Genomic DNA, 25,311 nt, shown 5'->3' on the forward strand with positions numbered 1-25,311 from the left:
AAAATTACTGCTTGCACCCAGCAAAAGGTTGTTCTGCACCATTACTCTGTCATTGTTTTTTGCAGCAAACCTCAATATCAAAAGTTTGTTATTCAATTGCCATCAGTTTTTTTCCATGAACCAAAACTACTGAACCCTTATAAAATAATATTCTGGAAATCATTCAATGTTATATGTCAAGGTGAATCTTGCTCCTGAACCCTGACCAATTTGAGATACGGGTATTGAATACACTTCATCATAAAATGCTGAATGTCAGAATCTTTTGGCCCAAACTAAAGAGCCCATATTTTACAATTTAAACCACAATTGCTGCAAAGTTGATTATTACCATTTTCAGAAAGTTTTCTTTATTGAATGCTTGGACTGATTAGAGGAAAATGGGATCCTCTTCCTTCCAGGTGGTAATCCAACAACAACACCACCAACACCAAAATTACATTTATAGACCACCTTTCACGTCGGGAGGACATCCCAAGGCGCTGGACAGTCAGGGGTCAGGATCCGAGCATGGGGGAGGGGTGGGGTAGGGGTGAGGGAAGGCAGAGAGGTGGGCGGGCGACCAAAGGCACGATCGAAGAGGAGGGTCTTGAGACCGGCCTTGAAGGATGCGAGGGAGGAAGCGAGGTGAAGGGACCGTGGGATGGAGTTCCAGAGCGTGGGGGCAGAAAGGCTGAAAGCTCAGCCGCCGATGGTAGGGTGGGTCTGGTGGGAGACATGGAGCAGGCCAGAGCCCGCTGAACGGAGGGAGCGAGCAGGTTGGTAGGGAGTCAGCAGGCCAGAGAGATAGGAGGGGACAAGGCCATGGATGGCCTTGAAAGTGAGAACGAGGATCTTGAAATCAATCCTCTGAGGGAGTCCATTCTCTTGCGTTAACAACCAGGTACAATATAATATGACATGATCAGAAGAGTAATGTCTTTTTATTCGACCCCAACCTTAGAGAATGTGCAATGCACCACTGTGTTTTTATTTCTCAATAATTCTCATGTACCTGAGCAAGGTTCGACTTGCGGACCAAATTACAAGCAATGTTATGCTATGGATCTGTACCCACTCAGAATCTGTGTTCAAATTCACATCATGTCAGATCTTAAGGTCTAGCTTGAATCCAGGTCTCACAACTGAAAAGACAGTGTGCTAACTTGCTGCACCTCTCAAGACTTGTGATGAGATTTACCACTACTCCCACCTTTCCTCTCTTCCCCAACTCCCATTTCCTGGCACCACACGAGCACCATTCCTCGACTAGCCCTGGCCAGTTGATCTATGAAACAGGCTTCCAGTGCAATTTGCAGCACTTTACGACAATTCAGTAAGAGCTGTAAAAACGTAGCTCAGGGTAATTTCCCGTTTTGCTTTGCATCCAAGGATCTTTCAGCGTCCTGTTGGTACCCAACCGAGAACAGGAAAGCTGGCATAAAGCCACATCCTACCACTCCTTAACACAATGGCACAAACCCACATCCTACCAACTCAATAACACAATAGACCAATATATTAAACACTCACCTTTGTGTTTTTCATTTTGGCTGCAAAAACCTGTATGCAGAATAACAACATGTTCTGATGCTGGTGGAAATGTGCATTTGTTGTGCTTATGTTTATACACTCATAAAGCACTCTTTTTGTAATTTTCCCATGACCAAAGACAGTAAACCGGTGGTTTGGTCTAAAATGGATTTGGTCTAAAATGGATTTGGATTTGGAGCACTAGATTTTAAAACAAAACTTTTTGCATATTGGTTGGCAAAATAGAATACAATCAAATAACCAACCCCACAGTTCCCCCCCCCACAGGTGGTTGCTAGGAGCAAAGAAAGACGTGGATAAATTGTACTGGGTTAGCCACAAGCTGCTTCCACAGTGGCATAACCTAACAGACACTCCAGTAAAAGAGGAAAATGTTCGTTAACTTTGTATGCAAAGGACATCGTTGCTCAGACAACAACTTCTGGGACAATTTTCAAACAGAAATAGCAGTGAAGCTTCAACACTGGTTTCTATGTGGGCATCAGAGTTGTTATGGAACATTGAAATGCAGGTGAAGTAGCTCATGTCCTTGGCACACACATGGAGGTCTACCTTAATTGCTAGCAAATCTTGTGTGCTGCCCCATTCATAATATTAAGGGTTGACAGATTAGTTAGCCTGCTCCAGTGTTGCAGAAAAATAAATCCCTTATACAGTATATCAGATTCTCTGTTGGTCTATACAGCTTTCAACTACCTGTGTATTAATTCTAGAAGCAAGACGCTAGTTTTCTGTACAGCCGTCAAACAGACCACTAGCATTCTATCACTGGGCACACACTGGATTCTCAGAATACTGAATTTGCTGTCACTACAAATAAACACCTCCATATAAATATTCCCATTATATTGTGAATGCTCCATATTAATTCTTTATTGCTGCAATATCCAGAATGGCTTTGACTTTGTAACAGAAACTTATGGGTTTCACAAAACTTTGCAACAAATCAGAACCCTTCCTTATCTTATCTTGTAACCTTTTTTTTACATTTTGCCTAGCATGTACTTTCAGATTGCCCCCGAGAATCCAAAAGCCAAACAGCAGATCAGCATTTTGCCATGCAAAGTTAACTTCTGTCAAAGATAAAAGCACAGATCTTCTACAATGTCCGCCCCTTTGGCGATAAAGAAAAACAACTGCATTTCAAATTGCTGATCCATATCAGACTATATTCAATTAACTGAGACTATTCAATTACAAAACACACATTTGTTGGCACAGCTCTAGTGTACATGAAGCCATTCATTTTCAGCACCTGCTGTGTTCACTCCTGTTCACAGTAACGGGATGTTAAAACTAGACCCTTCGTTTATTACCACTTAACAGGGTTACCATGTTTTCTCTTACTTTAATATCTGTTCATTTAGAATATTTCTTAAATTAAAACATTTGACAATAGATCTAAAAAGAAATTGCCAAAAAAGATAAAGTTTTGTGTTTGGACTTTGTAACCAACAGTTTGTTTTGCTTGTGCTCCTCTTGTCTATTATAAACACAGACAAGTTTTCTAAAGGAAAACAAAACAGTGCATTGTTCTAAATTTGACACTCAAAACAATTATGTCTAATGAACAATAACCCCTCTCGTTTGAGATTACTGAAAAAAAATTGATTCCCCTACCAGGCCTTTTAAAGATGAATGGTTTGGAAAGAGAGAATAAAAAAAGCCACAAAGACACTAATGCATTCAGCTCGTGTAGGCAATGATTAATGTGCTGCGTCTTACACTGGAACATGAGGTTCTATAATATTTTACTTCAAACACTATCACAAGATCTCTCTGGATTAGACAAATACTGCATTTCCTCTAGATCACTAGCCTGGTAGCTCACAAATTTACAATTGTGGTACCCGTCAATTCAGGTGCTATTCATTCAACATTACCAGTGCAGAAACCCCAATACTGCAGTCTCAGGTTTTGTTACTACTGTAATCGACGTAGAATACCTCAAGAACAAATGATGCAAGCTATGGCCACGTTTCAGAGCTGAATATTATGTTTATTATAAACAACTTTGATATTTAAACCATGGTGAAGAGCTTCTAAGACAGTGACATAACTAAAACGTGAAAGCCTAAAAGTGGATGTGCAGAGAAATTACTGTTCTCTGCCACTGAATGCATAAATCAGTTTGTAAAGAGCACGCTTTGATGTACGAAAGCTTGGCTCAGTGGAAGCACTCTCGCCTCAGTCAGAAGGTTGTGGGTTCAAGCCCCACGTTAGGAATTAGAATGCACAATCGGACACCGTGATGCAGTGCTGGGGGGTGGGGGAGTGTAGGCAGAGGCGCTGTCCTTCGGATGAGATGTTAAACCGAAGTCCAGTCTGGCCGTTCAGGTGGACGTTAATGATCCTATGGCACCATTCAAAAAAAAGAAGGCAGTTTCTCCCTATTTGCTGGCCAACGAATGCCCTAAATAAAATGTGTTGATTAACTCCACGGCTGTTTGTGGAACATTGCTGTCCGCAAACTGGCTGCTACGCTTCGCCCACAAAATACAGTCAATCCACTTTATAGTATATCCCAGTACGTCAAAAGCAAGGATTGTTATTATCATTATGATTATAAAGCACACCCACACGGTATATAAAGAGCACACAAGCTGTATATAAAGAACACAACAACAACAAAAATTGAGTTTGTATAGTGCCTTTCACGTCGGAAGGACGTCCCAAGGAGCTGGACAGTCAGTGTTTCGAACCCGGGCTGGGGTCGGGGTTGGGATCGTGGAGGGCAGGGGTGGGAGGAGGGTGATCGAAAGCATGATTGAAGAGGAGGGTCTTGAAGGAAGCAAGGGAAGGGGCGAGACGGAGGGACTGCGGGATGGCGTTCCAGAGGGTAGGGGCAGAGTGGTTGGGTGGGCGTAGCGGCGGACGTGAAGCTGCCCGAAGCCCGCTGAACGGAGGGAGCGGGCAGGATGGTAGGGGGTTAGGAGGTCGCAGAGCTGGGGGGAGCAAGACCATGGAGGGCTTTGAAGGGGGGGATCAGGATCTTGAACTGAATCCTCTGAATGATGGGAAGCCAGTGGAGTCGGGCGAGGATGGGGGTGATAGGGTCACAGAACCTGGTGCGGGAGAGGACACTCGCTGCACATACACACACAGTATATGAGCACACTGTATAAAGAGCACACATGCACACACACAGTATATAAGCACAGTAAAATGAGCACTGTATAGAGAGCGCGCGCACACAGTACAGGGAGAGCGCGCGCACAGGCAGTACAGCGAGAGCGCGCGCAGAGGCAGTACAGCTGGAGCGCGCACCCACGCGCGGAGGGAGCGCGCGCACACACGCAGAGAGTGAGCGCGCACACGCAGAGAGAGCGCGCGCACACGGTATAGAGAGCACACACACGGTATAGAGAGCACACACACAGTATAGAGAGCACACACACAGTATAGAGAGCACACACACAGTATAGAGAGCACACACACAGTATAGAGAGCACACACACAGCATAGAGAGCACACACACAGTATAGAGAGCACACACACAGTATAGAGAGCACACACAGTATAGAGAGCACACACACAGTATAGAGAGCACACACACAGTATAGAGAGCACACACACGGTATAGAGAGCACACACACAGTATAGAGAGCACACACACAGTATAGAGAGCACACACAGTATAGAGAGCACACACACACCAATATATGACACAGTATAGAGAGCACAGACACAGTATAGAGAGCACACACACACCAATATATGACACAGTATAGAGAGCACAGACACAGTATAGAGAGCACACACACACAGTATAGAGAGCACACACACAGTATAGAGAGCACACACACGGTATAGAGAGCACACACACGGTATAGAGAGCACACACACAGTATAGAGAGCACACACACAGTATAGAGAGCACACACACAGTATAGAGAGCACACACACAGTATAGAGAGCACACACACAGTATAGAGAACACACACACAGTATAGAGAGCACACACACAGTATAGAGAGCACAGGCACAGTATAGAGAGCACACACACAGTAATATATGACACAGTATAGAGAGCACAGACACAGTATAGAGAGCACACACACACAGTATAGAGAGCACACACACAGTATAGAGAGCACACACACGTATAGAGAGCACACACACGGTATAGAGAGCACACACACGGCATAGAGAGCACAGACACAGTATAGAGAGCACACACACAGTATAGAGAGCACACGCACAGTATAGAGAGCACACGCACAGTATAGAGAGCACACGCACAGTATAGAGAGCACACGCACAGTATAGAGAGCACAGACACAGTATAGAGAGCACACACACGGTATAGAGAGCACACACACGGTATAGAGAGCACACACACGGTATAGAGAGCGCACAAACACGGTATAGAGAGCACAGACACAGTATAGAGAGCACAGACACCGTATAGAGAGCGCACAAACACAGTATAGAGAGCACATACCGGTATAGAGAGCACATACTCGGTATAGAGAGCACACACACAGTATAGAGAGCACACACACAGTATAGAGAGCACACAGTATAGAGAGCACACACACAGTATAGAGAGCACACACACAGTATAGAGAGCACACGCACAGTATAGAGAGCACAGACACAGTATAGAGAGCACAGACACAGTATAGAGAGCACAGACACAGTATAGAGAGCACAGACACAGTATAGAGAGCACAGACACAGTATAGAGAGCGCACACACACGGTATAGAGGCGCACACACACGGTATAGAGAGCACACACACGGTATAGAGAGCACAGACACGGTATAGAGAGCACAGACACGGTATAGAGAGCACAGACACGGTATAGAGAGCACAGACACGGTATAGAGAGCACAGACACGGTATAGAGAGCACAGACACGGTATAGAGAGCACACACACGGTATAGAGAGCACACACACGGTATAGAGAGCACACACACGGTATAGAGAGCACACACACGGTATAGAGAGCACACACACAGTATAGAGAGCACACACACAGTATAGAGAGCACACACACAGTATAGAGAGCACACACACAGTATAGAGAGCACACACACAGTATAGAGAACACACACACAGTATAGAGAGCACACACACAGTATAGAGAGCACAGGCACAGTATAGAGAGCACACACACAGTAATATATGACACAGTATAGAGAGCACAGACACAGTATAGAGAGCACACACACACAGTATAGAGAGCACACACACAGTATAGAGAGCACACACACGGTATAGAGAGCACACACACGGTATAGAGAGCACACACACGGCATAGAGAGCACAGACACAGTATAGAGAGCACACACACAGTATAGAGAGCACACGCACAGTATAGAGAGCACACGCACAGTATAGAGAGCACACGCACAGTATAGAGAGCACACGCACAGTATAGAGAGCACAGACACAGTATAGAGAGCACACACACGGTATAGAGAGCACACACACGGTATAGAGAGCACACACACGGTATAGAGAGCGCACAAACACGGTATAGAGAGCACAGACACAGTATAGAGAGCACAGACACCGTATAGAGAGCGCACAAACACAGTATAGAGAGCACATACTCGGTATAGAGAGCACATACTCGGTATAGAGAGCACACACACAGTATAGAGAGCACACACACAGTATAGAGAGCACACAGTATAGAGAGCACACACACAGTATAGAGAGCACACACACAGTATAGAGAGCACACGCACAGTATAGAGAGCACAGACACAGTATAGAGAGCACAGACACAGTATAGAGAGCACAGACACAGTATAGAGAGCACAGACACAGTATAGAGAGCACAGACACAGTATAGAGAGCGCACACACACGGTATAGAGTGCGCACACACACGGTATAGAGAGCACACACACGGTATAGAGAGCACAGACACGGTATAGAGAGCACAGACACGGTATAGAGAGCACAGACACGGTATAGAGAGCACAGACACGGTATAGAGAGCACAGACACGGTATAGAGAGCACAGACACGGTATAGAGAGCACACACACGGTATAGAGAGCACACACACGGTATAGAGAGCACACACACGGTATAGAGAGCACACACACGGTATAGAGAGCGCACAAACACAGTATAGAGAGCAGACACAGTATAGAGAGCACAGACACCGTATAGAGAGCGCACAAACACAGTATAGAGAGCACATACTCGGTATAGAGAGCACATACTCGGTATAGAGAGCACACACACAGTATAGAGAGCACACACACAGTATAGAGAGCACACACACAGTATAGAGAGCACACACACAGTATAGAGAGCACACACACAGTATAGAGAGCACACACACAGTATAGAGAGCGCACACACACAGTATAGAGAGCACACACACAGTATAGAGAGCACACACACAGTATAGAGAGCACACACACAGTATAGAGAGCACACACACAGTATAGAGAGCACAACACAGTATAGAGAGCACACACACAGTATAGAGAGCACACACACAGTATAGAGAGCACACACACAGTATAGAGAGCACACACACAGTATAGAGAGCACACACACAGTATAGAGAGCACACACACAGTATAGAGAGCACACACACAGTATAGAGAGCACACACACAGTATAGAGAGCACACCACACAGTATAGAGAGCACACACACAGTATAGAGAGCACACACACAGTATAGAGAGCACACACACAGTATAGAGAGCACACACACAGTATAGAGAGCACACACACAGTATAGAGAGCACACACACAGTATAGAGAGCACACACACAGTATAGAGAGCACACACACAGTATAGAGAGCACCCACACAGTATAGAGAGCACACACACAGTATAGAGAGCACACACACAGTATAAAGAGCACACACACAGTATAGAGAGCACACACACAGTATAGAGAGCACAGACACAGTATAGAGAGCACAGACACAGTATAGAGAGCACAGACACAGTATAGAGAGGACACACACAGTATAGAGAGCACACACACAGTATAGAGAGCACAGACACAATATAGAGAGCACAGACACAGTATAGAGAGCACAGACACAGTATAGAGAGCACAGACACAGTATAGAGAGCACAGACACACACAGTATAGAGAGCGCACAAACACAGTACAGAGAGCACAGACACAGTACAGAGAGCACACACACAGTATAGAGAGCACACACACAGTATAGAGAGCACACACACAGTATAGAGAGCACACACACAGTAATATATGACACAGTATAGAGAGCACAGACACAGTATAGAGAGCACACACACAGTATAGAGAGCACAGACACAGTATAGAGAGCACACACACAGTATAGAGAGCACACACACAGTATAGAGAGCACAGACACGGTATAGAGAGCACACACACGGTATAGAGAGCACACACACGGTATAGAGAGCACACACACGGTATAGAGAGCACACACACGGTATAGAGAGCACACACACGGTATAGAGAGCACACACACGGCATAGAGAGCACAGACACAGTATAGAGAGCACACACATACAGTATAGAGAGCACACACACAGTATAGAGAGCACACGCACAGTATAGAGAGCACACGCACAGTATAGAGAGCACACGCACAGTATAGAGAGCACACGCACAGTATAGAGAGCACACGCACAGTATAGAGAGCACAGACACACGGTATAGAGAGCGCACACACACGGTATAGAGAGCGCACACACACGGTATAGAGCGCACACACACGGTATAGAGCGCACACACACGGTATAGAGAGCACAGACACGGTATAGAGAGCACAGACACGGTATAGAGAGCACAGACACGGTATAGAGAGCACACACACGGTATAGAGAGCACACACACGGTATAGAGAGCACACACACGGTATAGAGAGCACACACACGGTATAGAGAGCACACACACGGTATAGAGAGCACACACACGGTATAGAGAGCGCACAAACACGGTATAGAGAGCGCACAAACACAGTATAGAGAGCACAGACACAGTACAGAGAGCACAGACACAGTACAGAGAGCACAGACACGGTATAGACACGGTATAGAGAGCGCACAAACACAGTATAGAGAGCACAGACACAGTATAGAGAGCACAGACACAGTATAGAGAGCACACACAGTATAGAGAGCACACACAGTATAGAGAGCACACACACAGTATAGAGAGCACACACACAGTATAGAGAGCACACACACAGTATAGAGAGCACAGACACAGTACAGAGAGCACACACACAGTATAGAGAGCACACACACAGTATAGAGAGCACACACACAGTACAGAGAGCACACACACAGTATAGAGAGCACACACACAGTATAGAGAGCACACACACACACAGTATAGAGAGCGCACAAACACAGTGTAGAGAGCACAGACACAGTATAGAGAGCACACACACAGTATAGAGAGCACAGACACAGTATAGAGAGCACAGACACAGTATAGAGAGCACACACACAGTATAGAGAGCACAGACACAGTACAGAGAGCACACACAGTATAGAGAGCATACACACAGTATAGAGAGCACACACACAGTATAGAGAGCACACACACAGTATAGAGAGCACACACACAGTATAGAGAGCACAGACACAGTACAGAGAGCACACACACAGTATAGAGAGCACACACACAGTATAGAGAGCACACACACAGTATAGAGAGCACACACACAGTATAGAGAGCCCACACACAGTATAGAGAGCACACACACAGTATAGAGAGCACAGACACCGTAGAGAGAGCACAGACACAGTATAGAGAGCACAGACACAGTATAGAGAGCACACACACACACAGTATAGAGAGCGCACAAACACAGTGTAGAGAGCACACACACAGTATAGAGAGCACACACACAGTATAGAGAGCACACACACAGTATAGAGAGCACAGACACAGTATAGAGAGCACAGACACAGTATAGAGAGCACACACACAGTATAGAGAGCACACACACACACAGTATAGAGAGCGCACAAACACAGTGGAGAGAGCACAGACACAGTATAGAGAGCACACACACAGTATAGAGAGCACAGACACAGTATAGAGAGCACACACACAGTATAGAGAGCACAGGCACAGTATAGAGAGCACAGGCACAGTATAGAGAGCACACACACAGTATAGAGAGCACAGGCACAGTATAGAGAGCACACACACAGTATAGAGAGCACAGACACAGTATAGAGAGCACACACACAGTATAGAGAGCACACACACAGTATAGAGAGCACAGACACAGTATAGAGAGCACACACACAGTATAGAGAGCACACACACAGTATAGAGAGCACACACACAGTATAGAGAGCACACACACAGTATAGAGAGCACACACACAGTATAGAGAGCACACACACAGTATAGAGAGCACACACACAGTATAGAGCACAGACACAGTATAGAGAGCACACACACAGTATAGAGAGCACACACACAGTATAGAGAGCACACACACAGTATAGAGAGCACACACACAGTATAGAGAGCACACACACAGTATAGAGAGCACAGACACAGTATAGAGAGCACACACACAGTATAGAGAGCACAGACACACACACACACACAGTTATATATGACACACACACTGTCGTCTTACCTTCCACTCGGGAGCGGAGCTGTGACATGGCTCTGTGTCCCCGAGGCATAGCTTTGGCTGTGAGCCTCTCCCCCTGACACTGAATTACACTGAGAACTGCGGGGGGAGAGGGGGGGAGAGGGGAGAGGGGAGGGGGGGCTCACACCCCGGGGGGAGGCAATGAGAGAGAGAGAGGGGTGAGAGGGGGGAAAGAGGAGGAAAAGGGAGAGAGGAAATGAAGAGACAGAGAATGAGATAAACAGGAAATAAAGTGAGAGGTTTGAAAATGGTGAAATGAAAATAAATGCAGCAAAATGGTGAGTGAGAAATACAAGAGATTATATATATATATATACTGTAGAGACACAGTGCATATATGGAGAGAGAGGGAGAGGAGAGGAGGGAACAGCTGCAGCTCTGAGCTTCACTCCCTCTCTGCTCACTGTCTGTCTGAGGCTCTGCTCACTGTGTGTCTGAGGCTCTGCTCACTGTCTGTCTGTCTGTCTGAGGCTCTGCTCTCTGTCTGTCTGTCTGTCTGAGGCTCTGCTCACTGTCTGTCTGAGGCTCTGCTCTCTGTCTGTCTGTGTGTCTGAGGCTCTGCTCACTGTCTGTCTGTCTGTCTGAGGCTCTGCTCTCTGTCTGTCTGTCTGTCTGTGTGTCTGAGGCTCTGCTCTCTGTCTGTCTGTGTGTCTGAGGCTCTGCTCACTGTCTGTCTGTCTGAGGCTCTGCTCACTGTCTGTCTGTCTGTCTGTCTGAGGCTCTGCTCACTGTCTGTCTGTCTGTCTGTGTGTCTGAGGCTCTGCTCACTGTCTGTCTGTCTGTCTGTCTGTCTGAGGCTCTGCTCTCTGTCTGTCTGTCTGTCTGTCTGAGGCTCTGCTCACTGTCTGTCTGTCTGAGGCTCTGCTCACTGTCTGTGTGTCTGAGGCTCTGCTCACTGTCTGTCTGTCTGTCTGTCTGAGGCTCTGCTCTCTGTCTGTCTGTCTGTCTGAGGCTCTGCTCACTGTCTGTCTGTCTGTCTGTCTGTCTGAGGCTCTGCTCACTGTCTGTCTGTCTGTCTGTCTGAGGCTCTGCTCACTGTCAGAAGTGTTGCTGCTGGTGTCGCATTGAGAGGAAATGCAGTCACTCCCCTCTTCCTCTTATTGTGATAATGAAGAGCAGCAGTCAGGCCAAAGCTAACATTTTTGTTGTTGACAAGAAACCAGACCTTTATCCCCACCCCCACCCCCATCTGCACAGCAACGTCAATGGTGAGGACTCTGTGTGTGTGTGTGTGTGTGTGTGTGTGTGTGGGGGGGGGGAATGCCTTCACCAGACATCCATCTATCTCTCTCACCCACAAAATACACAGTAAATCCTGTGAAGCGCTTTGAGGTGTCTTGACGACCGGATAAGGCGCTATATCATATGCCCGGTTTATTATTGTTACTCGTATCGTCAAAGAGAGAAAGTGACACGAACATGAATATTTCATTTCAATTCACAAAACAGATCAAGTGCACTGCTCATTCCGTGGGCAACCTGTTTCCCTGCCTGCACTAAGGAGGAGCTCTTTGCTCCCGACTGCAAAAAATGCAATAGCCACAATGAGATTATTAATTATTGAAAATAAGCGCACCCCCCCCCCCCCCCCACGGTATTGTTTATAAGAGCTGCTCGATCGCTGGTTGCATAAGTGGTGGGAAGCGAGGACTTGCACATTCCTGAAAATGTGCTGTTTAAATTTACAAGTTACCGTGGGTTGTTGCTCGAAATGCTTTGGGGTTATTTGCCAAGTAAATCTTTCCAAATAATCCCCCCCCCCCCCAAAAAAAAAATCATCAATGTTTTGCATTGCCTTCACATTGAGAACTATTCATCCTTGCATTTTGTATTGTGCCTTTTATGCCGACGGGACGTCTCAGGGTTCATAGGATATATTGTATTGTGGAGTGACTGTGTGTTTTGTAGGCGAACTCTCAGAGCACTTTATAGTGATGTGGACAGATGCTAAGTAAGGGGGAGTGGAGAAAGAGGAGGTGACCATAGGAGCGGTGGAAGTAGTAATAACAATAACAATATAATAATCCTTGCATTTGATATAGCACCTTATCACATCTTCGAGATGTCTCAAAGAGCTTCACAGAATATACTGTGAAGTGAATTGACTGTATTTTGTGGGCGAAATGTAGCAGCCAATTGCGCACAACAGTGCTCCACAAACAGTAGTGGATTGAATGACCAAATTATTATTTTTTTTTCAAGGATTATTATCCCCAGAAAAACTATCTGCCAATCGACCAACAACCGGGTTCCTACTTACTGCTAGGTAAACAGTGGCCCGTGGAGTTACGAAACATGCCCAATGTTTCGCAGGAATCGAACTCAAGGTCATCTCGTTTGCTAGACGAGTGCTCTAACCACTAAGCTACAGGACTCCAATAATAATAACTATTGCATTTGGTATAATGCCTTTTCACTTTGGAAGGGTGTGTGTAGAAAAATAAATCATGCCAGAGAACTGGAGGGTGTCATATGTAATATCTATGTAATATATCTATTTTTAAAAAAAGGAGCTAGAGCTAATCCAGAAAACTACAGTTTAACAGCTGTGGTTGGTAAACTATTGGAATCTATAACAGCGGATGAAATAACTAAGCATCTCGAGGAGCGTACTATATAATTACAATAATAATAATAATAATCCTTGCCTTTGATATAGCGCTTTTCACATCCTCTAGATGTCTAAAAGCGCTTCACAGAATATACTGTAAAGTGAATTAACTGTATATTTGTGGGCAAAATGCGGCAGCCAAATTGTATACAGCAATGTCCCACAAACCATCATCGAACCCAGGTCTCTCGCTTGAGAGGCAAGTGCTCTAACCACTGAGCTACAGGACTTGACAACAAATAGTCAGAATGGATTTATGAAAGGAAGGTCACCAATCTTTCTCGGGATTCTAGTGATCATTAAGTTGGACAGTTCCTATTATCTCAGGATACAGTATATAGCTTGGGAAACGACATGTCAAGCAACTGCCAAGATGGTGGAAGGCAAACTAGATAGACCTTGGTCTTGTTTCACCTAGTAAATTCTTATGTTCTTATGATTCAGATTCACAAGACTAAAGGAGCAGCACTGGTGGACAAGGCTATAAAATAGTCACTACACTTCACATTGAATCATGTGAAGCATATTTGAGACGTCCTCCTGAAGTGAAAGGCACTATATCACATGTAAATATTATTTTATTAGTAGTATTAGTATTATTAGGCTTTTTTTAGATTAAAGCGTTTCTCTCTCTCAAAATGAGACGATTGACAAGGGACCTGATAGAGTTGATTAAAATTATAAAAGGAGTCATTAAGGTGGACATACATAGTCTGTTTCCATTTTTTTGTGAGTCCAGAACAGGGGGGCATAAATAGAACATAGCACAAGAAATCGAAATGGGAATTTAGGAGGAACTTTCCCCAGCGGGAGGCGTAGATGTGGAAACATTGCCGGAAGCTGTAGTTAAAGCAGAGAGCATAATGTATGTTAAGAGGAAACTTGATAAATACATGAGGAAGAAGGGTATTGAGGGGTATGAGAGAAAGATTAGGTGGGGTAGAGGCTCATGTGGAGTATAAATACCAACACCAGTCTAGTTGAGCTTAATAGTTTGTTACGAAGCTGTACAGTTTATGTAGTTCTGTGTAAAATCTTATTATTATATTGTGTCTATTTTTTGGACTAACACACAACCACAGTGCGTACCCAAAAATCACTGAATATCCCATTGCAGTACTGCGTCCCGTTTACTTATGTTTTCTCCACCAACAACTGTTGGTATCCTACAATCTTGTTTGAGTTCTTGATGCTGTTGCATAACCGCGTTGAAGGTTTCAAAGAGCTGTCAACTAGCTCTTCTCCTGGGTCATATCCTGTAAGCATATGGCATTTATATTCTATTCCTGACCTTAATCTCTTGTCCTAGTTCCATCATATTACATTTGTTAACATTAAACATCTACCACTTTTCAACGCAATTTGCTTCCAGGCCTGATATTTGATGCTTGTACCTGCATTGCAAAAACAAAGCCTCTTCTATATTTTTCTAGTCCTTTGTAACTTTAAAAAAAACATTAGAAGAGAATGCTCCATTGCTGACAATACAAGGCCAAGAGCAATTATACTTGGCTCCGTTGGTAAATCTCTCCACCAGAGTACGATAGCCTAGCACTGACCTGCAAAGCCATTTAAACAGAATAAATGAGTCGCATTTTAAGAAAAAAGGTACTTATAGTGATATATTTGCGGTTCTTTTTTTAAATCAAATCCACGACTGTTTTTGGGACACTACTGTGTCTCAGTGGTGTCCCTACACAAAGTTATTCAGCCGCTCGAGCATGTTCTGCCATTTTTAAGATCATGGCTGATCTGAACCTCAAGTCCAGTTACAAGATGGAGCTCTCCTGATTCGCTCCCTTTAGCGCTTCTACACCTCAGGCGCTGACAGCATCACCATCCATGGATGCTCACTGCACCGTATTAAGCCAGTATGGAACCTGTGAAGTCCTGTAGTTCAGTGATTAGAGCACTCGCCTCGTAAGCGAGAGACCTGGATTCGATTCCCAGCAGGACGAAACCTTGGAGTAAGTTTCCTTACTCCACACACCTGATAAACATCCCTCAAGAAAAAAAAACAATAATAAAAAAATTGGTCACTTCAATCCACGACTGTTTGTGGGACACTGCTGTGCGCAATTGGCTGCCGGGTTTCACCCACAAATATACAGTCAATTCACTTTACAGTATATTTTGTGAAGCACTTTGAAACTTCTAGAAGACGTGAAAAGCACTATACCAAACAGAAGGATTATTATTATTGTTTGACTCTCAACTGTACTTTCTAACTCACATCCTTGCCATGACTCCGCTCTGCCTTCCCCCACCTCCGCAACATCGCCTGGCTCCGCCACTGTCTCACACTGCAGCCCGCCAAAACCCTCATATACAAATTCATAACCACCAGGCTTGACTACGCAAACTCATTGCTTGTCGGCCACCCCAAGTCCTCCCTCCATAGGCTGCAGATCATCCAGAACTCTGCAGCCCATGTCCTCTTCCGCACCAGGCTCCGCAACCCTATCACCCCCATCCTGGCCCAACTCCACTGGCTTCCCATCACATAGAGGATACAGTTCAAGATCCTGGTCCTCATCAAAGCCCTCCACGGCCTTGCTCCCCTCCTACCTCAGTGACCTCCTAACCTCCTACCAACCTGGCCGCTCCCTCGACTCAGTGGCCTGCTGCATGCCCCCCACCTTGCCTGCTCCACTCTGCCTCCACCCTCTGGAACTCCATCCCGCAGTCCCTCCTCCTTGCCCCTTCCCTTGCCTCCTTCAAGACCATCTCAAGACCCTCCTCTTTGACCGCGCCTTCGCTCACCCTCCTCCCCCCCCCCCCGCCCTCCACCCTCCCCGATCTCGACATCCAGCTCAGGTCCGAAACACTGATTGTCCAGCGCCTTGGGACGTCCATCCGACATGAAAGGTGCTTTACAAATGTAATTTTTTTGGTGTTGGTGTTACCCTCCCTTGCCCCATATCTCTTAATACCCTGATCTAACAAATATTTATCTACCTCCATCTTGAATTGAGGGTGGAAGCAGAGAGACAGAGTTTCATGTTATCTTCACAAGTCTAGAAGTTAACCTCAGGTCTGCGGGTCACACAGCCGAGTGGGCATGTTTAGATAGTGACGAGGAGGGGATCAAGGATAGAGCTCTGAGGAACCTTGCATGTGACTGTGTTGGGAGAGGAAGAGAAGTCATTACCACGGCCTTGTTTAGAAGGTGTTAAAGAACTAATAACACTGTGCAAATTGAGAAGGAAAGTTCTTTTGGAATCTTGATCAACAAGCTCCTTGACAAATTGGTCATTCACTTCATGGCTGTTTGTTGGGGACATTGCTGTGTGAAGTACTTTGAAAAGTCCTCTCGATGTGGAAGGCGTTATATAAATGTAANTTTTTTTTGTTGGTGAGAAGAACGTTGTGTTGGTAGCGCTCTCGCTTCTGAGCCAGAAGCTTGTGGTCTCAAGCCTCACTGCCAGATTTGGAACTCGTATAGTCTAACCTGATCCTTGGTGCAGTGCTGGAGCGGTTCTGCATTTTTGGAGGTCCCGTCCTTCAGATGAGATGTTAAACCGAGGTCCAGTCTACCTGTTCAGGTGGATATTGAAGACTCCATGGCACGGTACAAAAGAGAGAAGTTTCTTCCAGTGTCCTGGCCAACAATTCGCCCAAATAAAATTGGTCACTCACTTCACAGCTATTATGGAACATTGCTGTGCACAAATTTTCACAACTAAATCCTGTGAAGTGCTTTGAGGCGTCCTCTTGGCATGAAAGGCGCTAAGTCAAATATAAGGATTAAATATTTAAGAGAGATTTTCCTGTGTCCTGACCAGATAAAATTGGTCAATCATTTCATGGGACAACGTGTTACAAGTATTATTCTTTCTATACTGATGTATGAAACAATATACATGTACATAGAAGATGCCCTAGATTTTGTGCCTATTTCAGTTGAGTCCTCTTATTGGTTGGTCTTTCAACTTTCCTTTGCCAGCCATATAGTTCACACTGATTATTTGTAAACATGATTAAAATATTCACAGCTTTTTCCATTTGTTTATTGACTACATTTCTCTTGGACTCAGCACAATGGCTCTCTCTGTAAATGTATTGCCCAAGTACTCCCTCAGACAAGCAAAGCATCGTTTGTGTTTCCAGTGCAATATGTAAGGCACACAAATACTGCTCTTGTGATACTGTCATTTAAAAGAGATAATTATTACATTCTGACTGAACTAATTATTTATGTGGGACTATCAGTCAGTCTACTTGAGCTGTACTTATGAAATACAAACAAAAAACAAAAAAGTAAGTACAACAATGAAAATGACTTGTAGATTTGATTCCTGATAAACCATTGTTCCTTGTACAGTTGAATCCTAATAAAACTAGAGTCAGTTTGCTGAGATAGAAATCCTGATCTGATTACAGCCTATTAACTCGAGTTTACAAAATAACCGATTTGCAAATCTTTGAACAAAAATAACCAAACCCATATAACAGGAACCTATTTCACATGAGCGTGATGAATGTGAAGTGTAATGCTGTCGCTAGATAGAATCTCATGCGATCTAGATCAAGTGATCACCACATACTGACCACAAGACAACAATAGCCTCTTTGGATCCATTGATTTTCAGTCTCTAGTTCCTTTTCCACAATGTTAGCATCATAGTGCATTCAAAACCTCTACTAAGATGCAATACAATACAAATAACATTTATTTAGCATCTTTCAAGTACTACACATATACGGCAACACCTACTATAAAAAGGTCAATCATTTTAATGATATCAATTAGATGAAGATTTCAATTTTATAAACGGATTCAAATTAAGTCAATTTAGATACATTCAACCTCCATTTAGCAGAGTGGCTAAAGACCCGCGCGCCAATGGTGGGGCAAGCAAGGCGGGGGACTTGAAGCAGGCCGGAGCCCACTGAGTGGAGAGAACGGGCAGATTGATAGGGGGTTAGAAGGTCACAGAGATAGGGGGAGCAAGTCCATGGAGGGCTTTGAAGGTGGGGACCAGGGTCTTGAACTGTATCCTCTATGTGATGGGAAGCCAGTAGAGTCGGGTTCCTGATTTTTAAGTAAAAAATACTTGTGTCTCCAATAAAATCATCTCACAACCGAGATTAGACTTCTCTTTACTAAACTGAAAGTTACCTTCACAAGTATACATCATATGAAAAAGCTTAATTTTGTAGAAAAAGTGTACAACACAACCACCGACCACTTAAAGTTTACAAGCTCTGACCGCTGAACAAATTTTAACAGAAGTCAGTAATGGGGATTAACCTACCGAGCAGAATAATTTATATTTAGAAAAGGATCATGAAGATTATAAAGCATTATGTTGGAAAATCGGTAAACTGCAAGGTAGATCCTTGGTCTAGTAATGTTAGAAGACCAAAACCAAATCATTTCTTGGGAATTCAGCTCTGATCCTGGATAATACATTAAATTACACATTTTATGTGAGCTGTAATGTGAACTCTACACATTTTGTGGACAAAATATAGAGTGGTGCAGCTTTCTTTCAGTTCTATAATTATAGAATGCTACAACAAAGAAATAGGCCATTTGACCTATTATTTAGTCCATTTTTTCTCCAACAGCAACAACTTGTAATTTTATAGCACCCTTCATACAGGGTAGCATCCCAGAGTGCTTAGACATGAGGTACTCCTGCTTATCCTGATTGCCTTTACTATTCCTCATCTTCAGGAATCTATCTAATTCCCTTATAAAAGCACTTATGCCCTCTCTCAACTACAATTAGTGGCAGAGAATCTCAAATTCCAGCCATCCTCTGTACAAAGTATTGTTGAAACCTCCTCTTTAACTCCTTTTGTTATTTCCATTTGTGATCAGGATTCTTTCTGCCTCTTTGTTCTCCTCGATCTCTCTGCCACTTTCAACATTGCCGACCACTCTATCCTTCTCCTCCACCTTTATGACTCTGTCCTATCCTACCTACCCCAGTCTCTTCTACGTGTAGCATTTCTCATCACTCTATCCTTGATCCTCCCTTCTTCACAATCACTCGGTGATGTCATCCGGGGACATGGGTTAACTTCCACATATAAATGTAATATCCAACTCTATCTCTATGCCTCCAACTTCGATTCCAGGACCACTGCTGTCCTGACTGATTATCTCTCAGACATCAAGTCCTAGAGGAGGCTTAACTCTCTTCAGTTGACAAGACATTAGCTCCCGTCAGTGTCTTCTCACCACAGGCACTGACAGCATCAAAGTACACAGATGTACAGCGTAGCCAGTTCAGAACCCCAGTGTCTTCTTTGATTCCCAAATGTTCTTTAAACTCCACATACCCCACTTCCATAACACTGCCCACCTCCACTACTACCGCTCCCCTTGGGCTGCCAAGCTCCTCATCCATGCATTTATCACGGGCAGCCTTTACCCCAACATGTGATTAACCAGACTCCCCAGCTCTTCCCCACTACACAAACTGCAGACTTTCGAGAACTCTGTAGCCTATGTCTTCTCCCACCCCCATCCTTGCTTGGCTCCATTAGCTCTCTATCCCCAACAGATCGAGTTCGAGATTGTCATTCTCACCTTTAAACACTTCCATGTTCTCACCCTGCCATTACTCTGTGAGCAACTCAAACCAACCCAGCCTTCGCTCAGCGAGCACTAGCCTGTTTTATGTCCTCTGCCCTATCTGCTCCACTGTCAGCAGGCAAGCTTTCAGCTTTTCTGCCCCCACTCTGTGAAACTCCATCATGGAAGGAATCCCTCCAACTCCCTCCCTCACCTTGTTCAAGGTCTGTCTCAAGACCTACCTCTTCGACCACGCTTTCAGTTATCGTTTCCCTCCCTCCCCTCCGACTCCCACCTTCAGCTTGGGTGCCAAGCCAGGACTGTTAAACCCTATGGGATGTCCTCCCGACGTGAAAGATGCTGTACCAATGTAGATTTATACCCTTTCATTCCTGGCTAGTGGAACATAGCTAGAAATGTATAAATGGAAACAAATATTTATTTAATAAGGCTGAACAAACCTTCCTCCCCATACAGTGACAAATTGGGCTGAAAGCAACAGATGTAATAAGCCTCAGGTGCTATTTATTTTGTAGTGAGATGTCTTTGAGAAATGATATAAATAAATAAACAAAAGCCTTCTTCATGCTTTCCTTTATAAACGCATTTACACACTTGCTTTCATTGCAGTATAACATGAAAACATAAAAAAGGGGAATAGTTTGCATTCTAAATCATAGCTTCCCCTCTCTGAATTTACCACCAGAAACATTGTTTTATCAAAGCTGGTTGAACCGCACAGACAGCAGCACAATAAATAGTCATCTTTGCATTTGATACAGCGCTTATCACTTTATTGAGATATCTCAAACGCTTTGCAGGATATAATGCAACGTGGTGTTACTGTGTTCAATTTGTGGGTGATTGCAACAGCCAATTTGAGATGTCCTCCAGTCATGATAGTGATTAGCTGAATCAAACACAAAAATCTTAGCATTATAATGATGGTTTCAAATGTTGCCTTACTTACACCTCTCACTGGCTTCTCACCTTTCTGACAGGCATTCAATCAAGCCCCTGGATTGATTCAAATTTGACTCGACAGAGGTGCATTTTTTTTTATAATTTTAAAAAAGCTCGGTAAACTATTTTAACTGAATATATAAGCTTCCAATCAAACCATATCATCATTTAATCAGTGTTTTCAGTTAAAGTTTACAGCAGCCATTCGGCCCATCATATCCGCGTTGGTACCAGCTGCCACATGTGAACAATCTAGTCTAATTCTATTCCGTGGCTCTTTCCCCAAACCTTTCATATTCCTTTTTCTCAAATGCCGTAATGTTCCCAGGTTGAACAGCATTTGGTGTCAATGCACTTAATACTCCAACAACCCTCTGTGTAAAAAAAAACATTTTTCAAACGCATTCGCCGTTACAATTTTTCTTTGCATAATTCACTTAAAAGTAATGTACCGTATTGTGAATTCACGTCGCTCTGGTTACCACATGAGTAAATCGCTCCTTTTTATCTGACTTGCACACCTCTCCACAGGGCCTTTGAGCCCGGTCAGTCAAGGTGAAAGCTGATCTGCTGTGGGATGAAAAATACATTTCCAGAAATCAGTTTAANTTTTTCGGAGGGGGAAGTTGCGATATTGCTCGTAAACTCTCTCCTGTCGCTGGATAAAGGCAGATTTAGGGATCTAAATACCCACACAGTTCCCACGAGCCAATATGGCGCAGATATAAAACTGTGCTTCTATCCACCCTCCCTTGACCACGGGAACTTCCTGCCTCTATTCATCTGCCTCACCCCTCGCTATCTATCTTTAAATCCCAGTTTAAAAATCTACATTTTCAACCTCCCGCTTCTACCATGTTCGTCGCCCTGCCCCGCCACTTTGAATCGCTCCGAGACATTAATATTCTATGTAAAGGGTGCAATGTAAATGGAAGTTGTTTTTATTCTCGAAGCTGAATACACTAGCAATTGATCAAGTGGCTCTGTTAGTACAGTAACTCTAATAAATGACTTGCACAAAGCAAAACAGAGCAAGAGGCTCCCTCCTCCTGCCTAGTTACATATTTTATAAACTGAGAACAATACAATACAATACAAAATTACATTTGTTTAGCGCCTTTCACGTCAGGAGAATGGCCCAAGGCGCTGGACCGTCAGGGATTTGGACCCGAGCTCGGGGTTGGCATCAACTACAAAAACAATCCTCAAAAACTTCCACAGCACGGTTTTAATCTGTCAAAGGCTCAGAACTCGCAGTTACCCTTTGTCGGACGTAATTCTACCAATAAAGTTAAATGTTATCGTGTAATAATGGTTTGCCTGTATTTATTAATTAGGGACAACGCTTAAACTCTTACCAGCCTGACCACGTGCACAGAGAGGGAAAAATGGCTGCTCCTTATACAGGTCACACCCCTTTTTCCCAAAGTGCTTTTATTTTTAAAGGTGAGATCAAGAAACAATCTCACCACTGCAGTCTGCATAAGGGAAACCTGAGCATCTAAATTTGGGACAGCAAACATACTGCTTTGGGACGTCCTCCCAATGTGAAAGACTCTAAATAAATGCAAATTTCTGTTGTATCTTTCTTTCCAAATAATGCACACTTAGCGATCATGAGAAAGGAGATAACGGAAAGCGGCATCATTCCACTTTTTGACTTTCACCCAAATCAGCCAATTTCAATCGCCATGATGTTACTATTAGAGCAATATGTTCATCTGTCTTTGAGGATTTGTACAAGGAAGGCGTTTACAAAGTCCTGTTATTCCCTTTTTTTTACACAGTGCACTGACCAACAACTGAAATGTGTGGAAGAATGATGATTACCTGCGTTTAGAAACACTGAACAATAATAATAATCCCTGCTTTTGATGTAGCGGGTTATCATGCCTCCGAGATGTCTCAAAACGTCTCACTGCATATAGTTAATTGTATTCAGTACAAGTGTTTAACTGTATTTAGACGTCTAGAGGATCGGTGTGAATGTTATCTTTTTCATGGCAGATAATGATCCGTCGCCATGTTCGGTGTGACATCTTCCGTAACATGGATGGAGTGACGAGGAAGTTACTGGTATCAGATATTGTTATACTCGACTCATCTGCAACAGAAAATAAAAATTAATTGCAAGAAAAAATAGGATAACAGGACTTTGCTGTAGCTGAAAATGCTGTGTCAAACGCAAGATGTATTGTTAAGCTATTGTGCACCATGGAATGAATATTTGTACGCACTTACCCCTAAACCTCGCAGTACTGTGCTGAAATAGATACTTCTCTGATTTATAATCAAGGAACGTAAATTGCCCTGCAGCTGGCAAATGGTCTGCATCAAATCCAATAGTTTTCTGTGTATATTGTGAGCAAACAAAAAGAATGCAACTGCTCAGTCAGTGAAAATTCAACAATACTAGCAACAAAACAAAGAGAGGAGAGCAGTCACTCTTATTTTTTCAAGAGATTGCTAGAGCTCAGTATAGAAAGGTTAAAGTGAATAGGACTGAGAGCAGCACCATTCCTTCAAAGAAACCAGCAGGTGCAATGAAAATTTTGAAACAAGTGAACTGATGCTTGAAGCTGCAGTCAGAGTGGCATGTGAGACTCAAGAGGAGAGAGAAGCTGGAACAATATTCCTGTACTTTGTCTCCCTGCTCCATTACTCCATTACCAAAGCTCTGTACTCCCATCACACCAGTCCTTGCCAGGCATCACTGACTCCCTAATTACCGAACGGATCGATTTCAAGATCCTCTCTCAGTTTCAAGTCTCTTCATTCACTTGCACGTCCCTACCTATCCGACTTCCTTACCTCCCACTCCATCATGGGCTGCATCCCCTTGGCTGACTCCAGCCTTCTGTTTGTCCCTCATGGCCTCTGGTCCACCATTGGTGGCCGTGCCTTCAGCCACTACAAAACAACAACAACAGCAAAATTGCATTAGTATAGCACATTTTATGTCAGGAGGATGTCCCAAGGCTCTGGACAGACAGTCTCGGACCCGAGCTGGGGATCAGGGTTGGGGAAGGTGGAGGGCAGGGGGGGAAGGAGGATGATCCAATGCACAGTCGAACAGTAGGGATTTGAGATGGGTCTTGAAGGGGGCAAGGGAAGGGGCGAGGCAGAGGGACTGCAGGATGGAGTTCCAGAGGGTGGGGGCAGAGTGGCAGAAGGCCCACCCATCAATAGTGGGGCGAGCAAGTCAGGGGACGTGAAGCAGGCCGGAGAGCACTGAGTGGAGGGAGAAAGCAAGATGGTAGGGGGTTAGAAGGTCGCAGAGGTAGAGGGGAGCAAGACCATGGAAGGCTTTGAAGGTGAGGACCAGGATCTTGAACTGTATCCTCTGTGTGATGGGAAGCCAGTGGGGTTGGGCGAGGATGGGAGTGGTAGGGTCACGGAGGCTGGTGCAGGAGAGGACACAGGCTGCAGAGTTCTGGATGATCTGCAGCCTGTGGAGGGAGGAATTGGGGAGGCCGATAAGCAGGGAGTTTGCATAGTCGAGTCTCGATGTAATGAAAGCATGCATGAGGGTTTCGGCGCCCAACTATGTGAGACAGTGGCGAAACCAGGCAATGTTGCGGAGGTGGAGGAAGGCAGAGCAAGTCATGGTGCAGATGTGGGGTAGAAAGGATAATTGAGGGTCAAACAAGACGTGAAGGTTCTGGACTGGCTTAGCGAGGTGGAGTGAGCAACCATGGATGGTTGCACACTCCACCTTGCTCACAATATACATCCCGAGACTCTGGAACTCCCTTCCTTAATCCTTCTGCATTGCCCCCTCCTCACCTCCTAATCCCACCTAAGACCTTCCTTTTTGATCATGCTTACGGTCACCTCCCCTTCCCCTCTCTCCCTGGCTCGTTGTCAGACTACGCCATTGAGAAGCGCTCCGGGACGCTACCCCGTGCTATGTCAATGCAAGTCGTTGTTGTATTACTCTGTAAAATACGCATTAACACTTAACATTTGAAGCTCAACATTTGATTTAGAATGCAAATCATAATTTTCTTTCAAATGAACTGTGAGAAGAAATGTATACAGTTGTGTTCTCTGATGGGAAATGCACCT

At 44.4% G+C, this 25,311-nt stretch overlaps 1 protein-coding gene and 1 non-coding gene across 3 annotated transcripts in view; one reads left to right on the plus strand and one right to left on the minus strand.

The window, feature by feature from the left end:
• Positions 1-12,322, minus strand: part of atp8a1 (ATPase phospholipid transporting 8A1) — a 208,567-nt gene extending 196,245 nt beyond the window's left edge. Inside the window, exons 1-2 of one of the 2 annotated variants that reach the window (XM_042341636.1) lie at positions 12,177-12,322; positions 11,123-11,218 (exon numbers count right to left, since the gene is read on the minus strand). In XM_042341636.1, the coding sequence (XP_042197570.1) occupies positions 11,123-11,171 (49 nt within the window). In that variant the 5' untranslated portion in view covers positions 11,172-11,218; positions 12,177-12,322. Of the gene's footprint in view, positions 1-11,122; positions 11,223-12,176 lie in introns of those variants that run through there. The other variant, XM_042341647.1, reaches the window with a different exon arrangement.
• Positions 12,323-15,637: 3,315 nt separating this feature from the next.
• On the plus strand, positions 15,638-15,709 carry trnat-cgu. The gene has a single exon. It is a non-coding gene; the product is annotated as a tRNA-Thr (tRNA).
• The last annotated feature ends 9,602 nt before the right edge of the window (positions 15,710-25,311 follow it).

Source organism: Callorhinchus milii, unplaced genomic scaffold, assembly GCF_018977255.1.
Source record: "Callorhinchus milii isolate IMCB2004 unplaced genomic scaffold, IMCB_Cmil_1.0 Scaffold1, whole genome shotgun sequence".
Classification (NCBI taxonomy): domain Eukaryota; kingdom Metazoa; phylum Chordata; class Chondrichthyes; order Chimaeriformes; family Callorhinchidae; genus Callorhinchus; species Callorhinchus milii.